The sequence below is a fragment of the Carassius auratus genome, chromosome 23 (assembly GCF_003368295.1).
Source record: "Carassius auratus strain Wakin chromosome 23, ASM336829v1, whole genome shotgun sequence".
NCBI classification, from domain to species: domain Eukaryota; kingdom Metazoa; phylum Chordata; class Actinopteri; order Cypriniformes; family Cyprinidae; genus Carassius; species Carassius auratus.
Window position 1 is genome coordinate 7899734 of NC_039265.1, and position 12268 is coordinate 7912001.

At 36.7% G+C, this 12268-nt stretch overlaps 1 protein-coding gene across 2 annotated transcripts in view; it reads left to right on the top strand.

Annotated features, from left to right (window-relative positions):
- LOC113041162 (nucleolar protein 4-like) overlaps positions 1–12268 on the top strand; it is a 98681-nt gene that overhangs the window by 36522 nt on the left and 49891 nt on the right. For both annotated transcript variants that reach the window (XM_026199538.1, XM_026199539.1), the window contains exon 5: positions 10683–10830. In XM_026199538.1, coding sequence (XP_026055323.1) covers positions 10683–10830 — 148 coding nt within the window. The remainder of the gene's footprint in view (positions 1–10682; positions 10831–12268) is intronic.

Sequence of the window (12268 nt, forward strand, 5' to 3'; positions counted from 1 at the left end):
ATAATAAAAATCTTATGTAAGATGATGTCTAAATTTTATGACAATTAAAATGAAATGATGGTAGTTGTAGTCATAAGGCTTCTGTACTGATACACGAAATCAGCTCATTACAGACACTCTAAATGTGCTTGTGCGCACCTCCGAGTATGCTAAGAATGCAGGAGGGTCCCCTGGTTTAAATCCAGCGAGCACTATAGAGCACCTAAACATCTGACAACACGCAGACTTCCGATGACAGCAGCTCAGATGTGGAGTTAACACCGTTGCTCCACGCCGCAACAGCTAAAGTCTGTTTACACTGGACGCTACAAAGCGAGTGTTAAAAATAATTTTAATATGTCATAAATGGAGCAAGGCATCAGTTTACTGTCAGGGATGCCGTGTTGCGATGTGACGCATCCAGTGCAAACAGAGTCACTGATTATAATGGGTTCTATAGTATTTTGTTACGCCACTCGTGTCAAGTGTAGACACGGTTGTTGGGTACACCAAGTTATTTGTCTATTGTGGCAATTTGCAGTTTGTGTCAAAAAGTTGTTGGTTTAGATAAATAGCTGTATTCTGTACGTTTGAGTCGGGTGTGATAATTTTCTTTCAAATACGATAACTTCGAGCTTCCGGTATGATACTTGGACATTTCCAGTCTCGTAACACTGTTGCATATCTACAGCAATGAACAGCCTGTAGAAGCAACATGACTGATAGCCAGAGAAACATATGGGAAGCCAAATACAAGTGGAATGAAACAGCCCGGTGTTACAGAGCTTGCAACACACTGACCTGTCATTGGCGCAGATCACTGAACCAAGCTGTGCAACAGCGCTACCGAACGAATCAAACTAATCTGACAAGCGCGGCGCTGATCAGTTATAAATTACTTATCGTACACAAACACAAACATGGTTAAAATGCTAAGCACTATAACAACATGACCTTCATAAATGAGTCTGGAGTGATGCATGTTTTTAGGTAGATTTTGAGGTGCATTATCTTGAGAAATGAAAGTAATCCACAGCATCCTCAGCAGCTCAGATGTTGGGAGAAAATGAAGGCTCTTATGTTCAGTCTTCCATCCAAACACCGAGCATCAGGATTGTTTGCGAGACATTGTTGATGTTACATCTGCTCGAGCGCAGAGAAAATGGAGGACAGTGAACAACCGCTTAGGGCGGAAACTATAGCAATGCAAGCCTGTCAATCAACCCCCGTGGCCCCGCCCTATACAATGTGATGTCACACTGCATGAGAATCAAAAGGCAGGCCTTGTGAGACTGACAGGTGCCCTTTAATGGCTCTACTGATGTTCGGTTTTTAAAAAACCACTGACTGACATAAAAAAAAAAAAGGACTCAAAATCTGCCCAGAAATTGCTCTAGTAGAATATCCGTCAATCTGTACAAAAGCTGATTTTTTTTTTTTTTTACCTCAAAAACAATTTAGCATTGTGAAGAAAGACAAAAATGTCTCATGTGTTTCATTTAGCAATGCTGCAGGGAGCAATCATGCCTCCTGCAGAGAGGGGGAAGAGATCACGTGTTTGATTCAGGAAGCAGAGCAGGTATAGTAACCCCCATAAGATATTGATTTAAAGCTGTGGTTTTATCATAGATACAATGGACCACTCTGGGCATTTGGTTTTTGCCTCCAGAAGTAGTGAACTATGGCTAATTTAACCTGCCTGGGAAGCATTTGGATGTAATGTCATGTCATAGGTTTAAAAAAACACATATATTTTAATGGCTTTAATTAGCATGCTATGCTATTGAGACAGAAATCAGGAAACTTAAAGAGACGAGACGCCTGCATTTTGTTACATTCCACCGAGCTCCATCTGTTTGAAATACTTGAGCGTATCTAATGTAAAGCTCCCCGAAGACATCTAATCGAGGTTGGGTGAACCTAATACTAGTCTAATTTTACAAGAGTTCACTAAAGCCAATTAGTTGACTAGTCATTCAGGCAACACACCGAATAGTGGATTTTGAAAACTGATTTTGTTTTGTATGTAGCATGAGTCGCTTGTAACTTTAATTTAAGGTAGGTTAATATTGTAGGGAATGAATGTTGTGGATTGTACATATTCTGAAGCAAGAAAAAAATTATATTTTATATAATATAATATATAAAATTAATATAATATATATATATATATATATATATATATAATGTACTTTTATTTAGCGTAAGATGCATTAGATTGATTAAAAGTGACAGTATAGTCATTTCGAATGTTAGAAAAGTTCTCTATTTGATTAATACTATTCTTTTGTAACATCTCCTAAACTTTTGAATACATTCTGCATGTTAAATTACATGTATAGTGCATAATTAAACATAGAGCAAGCTATAATCTAGGAGAGAGAAAATAGATTTTTGTACAATTGTATGCAAACTTACAAGGGTGACAGTTGACTGAGAAACTACAGGATACAGATTTGATGAGCATCTTCAAGTGGTAATTGTGAATGCAGGTGCCATTACATTCATGCTGGTCACTGCTGGAACAACAATACTGTATTTCTACTCAAACAAACACAAAAGCTTGTGTGTTGTCCTCAAAAAAGTGGCCTTCATCTAGAAACCAGGTTCAGTTTTATACACACATCAGCTTGCAGTCTGGTACTTATGGTGAAAAACGTTATATTCCTTTCATGATGGCCATAATACTGTTCAGTTCATGGAGATTCAGGTCCGGCCAGTTATATTGATTTGTTAAGAAACGTGAATTTTAACAGAAGGTCTTGCAGTTGAAAGGTTTTGTGTGGAGATAAAGTGGACCTTTTGATGAAAGTTCCTTTTATGTTGTTTTATAGCATAAAGATTTTTTTCCCCCTGGAATTTTTAGTTGTTATTGTTTATAAGAAACTTTTCTTAAGGTATATTAGATATTTCAGGTTGACTTGATGTCATGGTTGTCATGTTTGTAACCAGATGGGTGTGATCAGCTGGAGAGGCACAGCTATAGTTGGAAGATATGTGAATTTAATGTAATTTCTAGAGTTTTTCATAATCCCAGTGATTTTGTACTGATGTCTATGCTTGTGCTCAGAGTGAACTAATCTGGAACGCCTACTGACAAATGTTCACATCGTTCAGTGGAATAGTGTTTGCTTCTTGTGATTTACTGTGAGTGGGAATAAACTTGTTACATTTTTACAACATTTTAAATGGTTAACATGTATGTATATGGAAAATGAAAATCTTCAATAAAATTACAAGGGAGAAATTTGCTCTAATGTTAAATATGTCGAAAAAAAAATCAATTTAACAGAAGCATCAATGCAAGTATTGCTATGTGTGGTGCTTGCTTTTATTCATAGTACTAGTTAATAAGATGGCATTGAACAAATACGTAAAATATACCAGCATCTTGATGTAGTTTCTACACTAATTTGGAGATTAGATGTGATAATATATTGATTTATTTTATTTACAGAAAAATTAGTGATTTATTAATTATTTAAATTTTTGACATTTTATCATTTTAATGTTAAATTATAAATAAAATAGAAGTATTTGTTTTAAATTAATTAAATATAATTTATTTGATTAAAGAAATGTAACAGTGCCCAAGTCATGAGGTATCCTTGTGTCTTTTTAAGCTTGACAGTCTGAGCCCTCATTCACTTTCTTTGTATTGAAATAAGTGTCCAGATATTCTTTTTGTGTTCCACAGAACAAAGGCAGTGATTTTACTAAACAACATGATTTAAACATCGAAGAAATGACACGCTTCACCTTTAAAGCTTTTGCGGACTGATAGATGAGTGACGCCTCAGAGAGACGGTCTTGTCTTTCCTCTTTTTGGCTTTTGTTTGGGGCCGTGTTTAGAATACTGGGCAGGGGAGGGAACCGAGCGTGCAGATTTGGCTTCACTGCTCTTCAGAGAGGGAAAGGGGGCATCAGCATTCAGAAATAGCTCCCCTCCCCTCGCCTCTGGATCAATGAAGGTCCAGTCAGAATCATTGATCATAGCCCGTCTTCATGTAACAGAATGCTTTATGTTTTTTTAGCCTGTGGCTGACTCTGGGGTGTAATATCACAAACAGACACTGATATCAAACTGTCTGTTTGTCCTTCCAGTGATTCGATCACATCCGCACACACACTTTTTTTTTTTTAATCTAGTCTTTCCTTTATAGCGTGCTTCCGATGTGTGCTCACCAAGTGTGTTTTTGCACAACTATGTATGAATACCTTTTAGGACTGCATGATAAATCGCATGCTATATTGAATGCGCATCTTGCAGTAAAGCTGGTTTTGTAATCAGCAGTAAATCTCCATTACCTGCACACTTTTACATGGAGCAGTATTTACTACACTGAGCCTTTTCACTGACAAGCTGCGCAAAACATGTGCAAAATATGATCGTAGTTTTGTGCAGCTTGTCAGTGAACAATGGCTCCGTGTAGTAAATACTGCTCCATGTGAAAGTGACAAGGCTTTACTGACAAGATGTGCATTAAATATCATATGAGATTTATCATGCAGCCTTAATACCTTGTGTGTCAGTGCTAGTATTTTCCCTTTTCATGGACTGTTTTCCCATTCGATCAATTTTCTGCAGTGGAAGCTCACAGTCATAAGATTGTAATCCTCATTGGACCTCACAAGGTGTGTTTTTGTGTGTGTTTGAGGGCAAATGGATCTCTGTATAAGCGTGCAGGCTTGCATGCCTTAGTAGAGTAACGGCACTCTTATCAATACACTCACCTTTCTGTGTTGAAATGATACAGTGTGCTTCCTTAGGAAGCTATTGATTGCAGCGGACGGAGAGAAGGCATGCAGTCAAAGACAGAAAGCTCATGTAACGTGCTCAGACATATGTTAGACGTGAGAAATACGGGCTTTGATGTGACGGACAGCTGGGCCCAGATAGTTCCTCTGAACTTGTGTGTGTGGTTGGTGTGTGAGAATTGGGCTCCTCAACTGAGTGTGCTATGATCTGAGAGAATGCTTCCTGTTGGTACCAGTATGTTAAATAGCATTTGAAAAAAAAAAATTATTGCTGTAATATGATATATTTCAGAGTAAAAAATTATATTCAATTAGAAAACGTCAGATGGGAGTCGAAATGATGGTAATTTGAAGGTGGAAAGTGGTATTTTTTTTTTTTTTTTTGACTGTAATGGCATGCACTGAAATGGCATGCACAATTGAATCTTTCAAGACAGAGATTTGTATAAAGAATTAAAAAGGATAAATGTTCAAAGTGAAACTGAATTATTGTTATTATTGTAAGACAAGAAAATTGTGTCTAGACTACAGTATTATGTTTTTTAGATAAGTTGTCATTTTATTATTATTATTATTATTATTATTATTATTTTAGAAGACACATAAATCCAGAAAGAAAAAATATGCTCTATGCTTTAAAAGAGAGAAATGTTTAGTCTTTTTAGAGCCAGTGTTCATTTCTCTCCAGACCAAAAATGTATATCTGCTTCCCTCTCTCTCTCTCTCTAAATCAGTATTAGTATTGCAGATCTTGATCAGTTTCCATGGCAGCATATTTTATATATATATATATCATATATGCTTTGCATTCATCCTTTTATTTATTTATTTATTTATTAAGTCTTCAAATTGATTTCTTTTTGCATTTGGAGCCATGTCGCTGTCCTGTCCTTGCTAAATATGGGAAGAAGGAGAAGTAAGATGAAAAAAAGAGGGGAACTAATTGCGGAATAGAATAAGATGAGACATAGAAAGCGATCACTCGTTCCAGCCGTACATGCGAAACAATCACATAGTCACATAATCAATCATTTATGCTCAAGAAAAACCAGGATCGTCTCACTTTTTTGTTTATGCTGCATTGACTTTTTCCCTTTGCTGAATGATTCTGTGTAGAAAAAGCACTGTGAAACATCCAAACCCAGCTACATTAATATTTAAGGCATTTTGCGTTTCATTGATTTTTTTTTTTTTTTTTAAGTTTCTACAATGCAAAAGCTGTTTATCAGGTTAATTATTTTGGACCTGCCAACATAAACCCAAGGGTTACATTTCCAAAGCATTCTTCTTACAAGGGCTTTCCGATATGAGAAGGAAAGGTTGAAGACTCGGTCAGGAAGGGTTGGCTTGCTAACTGGATTAGCTTTAAATGGCTCTGGTACCAAAAAACAGTGCAGGCAGCAGGGGCCAACCTCAGAAGCCTTACAGAAGCCTTTTTACAATGTTGCCCCAGCATTCTCATGCATGCTTTAAACTGTCTCAGAGAAAGACATTCATTTGTATTCATTTTTTAGTGCCTCAGTGCTTGACAAAACAACACGGCGTGCCTCTGAAGGTGGGCATCAATCATTGAAGGTACATTAGGCATGTGCGCTTGTGTATTTATGTGAGGAGCCCATATATTAATATTGCTATCTGTTTTTTTTTCTTCTTCCAAGACAATTCTGTGAACTTCAGACCTGAGTGCAGAAGAACGCCCAGCTAGTCCGATTCTTCTCGGCATGCCATTTAAAAATAGACTCGCATAGAGTTAATTATTTTTTTAAAGACTTTTCGTCCATGTCTCAATTTAGATAATTTACAGCTAGGTATACAGCGGGGCAGCTAACAGGCTAACCTCAGTAATAAAGTCACTCTACAAATGTCCTCTCTCCTGGCTCGGAAGTTCAAGTCGTGCGAACATAAATCAGTTAAAGCGATAAAAGGCTCCTTTCATTCTCACCCACCCAAAAGCGTATTATTATTAAAGCAAAGTTAATCAACTAAAGGTAACGCCCAGCTCTGGCTGAGAAGAGACCTCTCGTCCAAGGACGTCTGCTCTTTGTGTTTTGTGAAAGCACACACCGCTCTCAGACAAAAGAAACCCTGAAACACACATGCACAGCCCCCAGAGCCACTCAGACCCTCCGCAAATGAAAGAAACCAGGTGATTGGACTCATTTCTATCTGTTATTCTCCTTAAAGACACGGAGGAGCCAGGATGTTTCATGAAGGGGGAAAATGCCAGGCTGTCCCTGCTCTCTTTATCTGCACAGGCAGCAATTTGTCAGAGAGAGAGAGAGGGTGAGAGAGAGAGGGTGAGAGAGAGTTGAATGTCACCTGCATGCAGATGAGAGGAAGACCGTAAGCCTGATCATTAATAAACAATAAAAACGAATAAAAGACCATCAGAATTGAGCCGTAGGGGTGCTGCGAGATGGAGTCGGCGAGATTCGGCCGCTGATGACCTGCATTGTTCTAAATTGGATTAGCTGTGCGCCGCTGATCGTGGGTCTGAAGCGGTTAAATGTGATTTTATAAGATTATAATTGAAAAGGAGTTAAATGTCAGATTAATAGAGGCTCCTGTTTGATGTCCTATTGGACGATGATTAAGGAGGTACTTGATTGTCAGTTCTGAGACTTCTGCATGGGAATGAAAATGCGGCAGAATACATTACACAGGGTTTGGGGGGGTGGGACGGGTGTGTGGCCGCTTTAAGTGCGATCCTTTTTTGTCTAACTGATGGTTTGAGCTACAGTGCGTTTCCTTGTGACCTTTAAAGGGTGTATTTGACACCTCCCTCTGCTCTGTTCCTGTCAGTTGACCCTCCTGACTTCTGCTGACCCCTGGGCATGGTTCTTGATCTCTGGGGGCTTATTTATGAACAAACATGTATCCGATTGCTGTATTTGTAGGATGTATAATACAAAGGTTGATTATTAAAGTTAGTGTAGGGCTCGACAGTGAGGATGACCTGTTGGCTCGGAGTCAGTGTGAGAGAGTTTCAGGCAAGTCAACAACACTAACAACAACCACTTGAAAAAGAACAATCACTTGCCCTTTCAGCCAAGTGCTGCACTGACATTGAAAATCATATGTTGATCTTTCACATCCATTTTATGCCTTAACAGTTTAAAATGAGCTTTTCTGTGATGCAAATTCTGCTGATTTGTCAAAGATACTAGTATATAGATAGATAACTTGTAAAAGTCTTGAAAGCAGCAATAAAAATGCATTGAAAATGACCAATCAGTAAAATTTTGCATCTCATGTTACCATTTACCAAATGTGCGATTTATGAAGCTATGTCTATATCTTGTTGCAAATGTATATTAATGTAAAGTAAACACAGTAAATACAGTAACATTTTGTAAAGTAAACACAGTAACATTTTGAAATTATTGTTAGAATTTAAAATAACAGTTTTCTGTTTTAATAGCTATATTAAAATGTAATTTATTAATGATTTTTTATTAGCTATTACTTAAGTAATCTCAAGATCCTTCAAAAATCATTTTAACATGCTAATTTGAAAACCATGATAATTTTGTTTTCAGGATTCTTTTTGAATAGAAAGTAAAAAAAAAAACTAAAAACTATTTTTTTATTGAAATTGTAACACAATAATTGTTTTTAGTGTCACTTTTGATCATATCACTGAATAAATTTATTATATGTAATAAATTCTGATGACTTCAAACTTTTTGCCCCAGTACTATACAGTACCAGACAGTGTGGTCCCAAACTCACCTTTGCACATTAAACATGCACAGAAGAACAGCTAAAACTCCTTTAAGAGAGCAGCAGGGCGGAAGACTTTGTCCCATCAATAATCCACTGTCAAATTTGCATGTAAAGTGCCTTAACCAATCAGAGCTGGCGCTGGGCTGGTGGTGGGAGGTACTGTGTGATTGGCAGCTCTGGGGGGGGATGCGTCTGTTTAAATGGAGGTCGTGCCGTGCGGCAGTGTGGCAGGGTTTCCCTTCAACAACAGGCATGAGCAGATGGGTCCTCACCCGCTGTCCCTGGGGCGGCTTCTACTTTCGCCTGTCTAATAAATCATCCTCTTTTGTCCAGCACATTATGCCCAGGTATTTCATAGCTTTACTAACACAGCACAGCATGTACAGCCGATCGAGCCAGTTTGAGACGCTCATGTTGATAATGAACACATGTTCCAGACTGTAACTACTGAACAGAACCTCTTGAGCTCTTGAGATTGTTTAGAGACATTCCTTTGTGGATTTAGGTTGTTATGTGATTAAAATGGGATGATGGCTGTCCTCCAGAGGTGGAAGGGTTCGGCATGATGCTGTAAAACTGAACAAGTTTCTCAAATTGAGGAGCAATTTATTAAGTCAAGGGAACAAATTAGGTTTAATAGCCATCATTACATAGTCATTACTTTTACAATAATACATTTGTGTCCTTTAAGGTAATTTCTTTTCCTTTTTGGAAATGAAATTCTGAATAGGACAAGTTTAGCCTTGTTCTCTCTGAGAGATTCTTTGACAGTTTTTTATGAATTATCCATGCCATTAACATTACAAATATACTTGAAGTGTCATCCAAACTTGAGGAAATGATGCTATCAAATGTGGTGAAAAACAGAAAGCTGTGATTTATTTGATTCACATCCACTGACTGTGGTGAGTTTCATTTATTGAATGGAGAAAATGGATTTATTCAAGAAAACAATCATTCATTTGAAGAGACTTGTTATGAAACGGAACAAATTGCTTTTTTAGATGGAACAAAGTGTTGATTTTCAGAAAAAGATAAATTGAACAGGTAGACAATTAATTATGATTTTATACATAAACAGTTTTGAAAGGGTTGAAAGTCTTTTACATTAACCAAGGCTGCATTTATTTGATCAGAATCTTGTGGGATATTTTTACATTTGAAAAATAAGTGTTTTCTATTTTAATATGTTTAAATGTGTTTCTGTGATGCAAAGCTGAATTTTCAGCATCATTACTCCAGTCTTCAGTGTCACACCATCTTTCAGAAATCATTAATATGTTGATTTCCCTCTCAAAAAAAAAAAACCTAATTCCTATTATTATCATCAATGTTGAAATCTGTTGCACTGATTAATAGTTTTGTTGAAACTGTGATACAGGATTATTATTATTATTTATTTTTTGATGAATTGGGATTCCACCATTTATTTAAAATATAACGTTGTCCAACAATGTAAAATGTCTTTACGGTCACTTTTGATACATTTAATTGTAGCCTTGCTGAATAAAAGTAATTTTTTAAAGACCCCAAAAATGTTCTTAATTTGAACAACCTTTCATAACCTTGCTTTTTACTTTTAATTCATGTCCATGATAGGAATACTGTGAATACTGTTCATGACTGTAGTTCAACGTCTGCTTATAGAATATCATTTCATTTGAGATGCATTCCTTCGTTTGCGTGAAACATTTCAATGCATGTTTATCAGCAGGTAAATCATGTATTTATGTAACCTTATATACAGCAGTGCAAACCATTATTCACGCACGCAAAATGATTCATGTTCATTGATTGATTTTCATAGCACAAAAGCAAAACACTGTAATGCCTTAATTGAATCAGGTTTTAGGGAAGTCAGATTGTGCATTTTTCAATAATAAATATATTTTATTACACGTTTATACCTTCAGTAGAATAGATATACTGAAGCTGTATACTATAGTTTCTTCATCAACACTTCTGTACTGTGCTTCGGGGCCCAGTCGTAATTTTGGTGGTCTCGGTGGGCCGCTGTGTGTGTGAGTGATGCTGTCACTCAGCAGGGGGTGACTGCTCTCTCTGGCAGCCCTCCTCATGGGCCTGTTTGCCTGCCAACATCACGGCACAATCTGACTTTCACATCTATTCTAGTTTGCGCACACGCACAGACGTAGCGCCGATATGAGCAATCCTGCCTCAGCTGTCGGACTGACATCTCTCTGGCTCTCTCTCCACAGGATGACTGTTCAGTGAGTAGTGAGGAGTTTGATATGAGTGACCCCACATGGATATCAGCTGAACGTCACACCGCACTGCCTGACCTGAAGCACCCCTCCAGAGCAGATAGGATGCACAGCCCGCAAAACACTCACAAGGAAGAGGACGGTAAGAGACACTGTATGCTCATCTGTGTCTTAATAGAGGGTTTGAACTCTCTTATTACTCTAGAGTCTCAAATGAAATGCGTGTGCGCATGTTTTCAGCACAAGAAGTCATTTCCTTAATCAGTAGTTTTCTCATTTTCCAGTAATCAAATCTAAACATCCTTATGCAATTTTCCTTCACCACTAAATGCAAGGAAAATTCATAAATAAAAGGAATATTTGTCATTTATAAAATCTTAAATCTTGTTATAATTTTGTGGTGTTTTTATGTGTATATATAGAGCAATAAGAAAGATACAGTGACAACATAAAAAATAAAAAATGATATCTATATAGCTTTATACACTACTGTTCAAAGGTTTGGGCTCAGTATTTTTTTTACGTTGTCTTATGCTCACCAAGACTGTGTTTATTTTATTAATAATACTGTAAAACAGTAATATTGTATATTGCAGTTTAAAATAACTGTTTTCTATTTGAATATATTTTAAAGTGTAATTTATTCCTGTAATGGCAAAGCTGAAATTTCTGCCTCATTTCTTCAGTCTTCAGTGTCACATGATCCTTCAGAAATCCTTATAAAATGAAACCTTTCTTTTTATAATCAATGTTAAAAACAGTTGAGCTGCTAAATATTTTTACACTTTCTTCATGATCCTTTGAACAGACCTAAAAAAGAACTGAAATACAAATCCGTTGTAACAATATTAATGTCTTTTACTGTTACTTTCGATCAAATGTAATGCATTCCTTCTAAAAAAAATCATACTGATCCCAATTTTTTGAAATAATTTTTTAAAATGAAAAATAATAACATATTTTATATAGAAAATATATTTTAATAGAGGTAAGAAAGAAAATAAGGAAAACTATGATAATGATAAGTTAATGGCAGTGATGTTGAGAGAGGGAGAGAGAGCGAGAGAGAGAGTGTGTGTTTGTGTGTGTGTGTGTGTGCGTGCAAACAAGTACCTGAACCATGTTCTTTTACACACACGGTTTTTTGAGAGCGGTGGAATTGCCAGAATGAGGCGAGGAGAGATGTAGGTATCGATTGTGATCGAGTGGCCTCCTCCCTGCTGCTTTCAAGGAAAGAGAAGGATCTGGACAAAGAGAAAAATGTATAGACAGATGAAGATGAGATAAGGAGGAAAAGAGCGAAGGAAAGCGCTCTAAAGATACAGAGTGGTGTGGATGTTTTTTTTTTTTAGATGGTTGAAGGAAATAATTGATTCCAAATAAATAATTTTAGCTAAATAAATCATTATTTAGCTGAAATTTTTTTTATTCTTCATCATTTCTCTCATTCATATTGTTATTCTCTTCCATGAAAAACAAAAGAGGTATTCTGGAGACTGTACTGGTCTTTATTTTTCCATGCAGTTACAGTGAATGGGGACAGACTTTATTATTATTATTCAACGATGCAATTGAGCCTG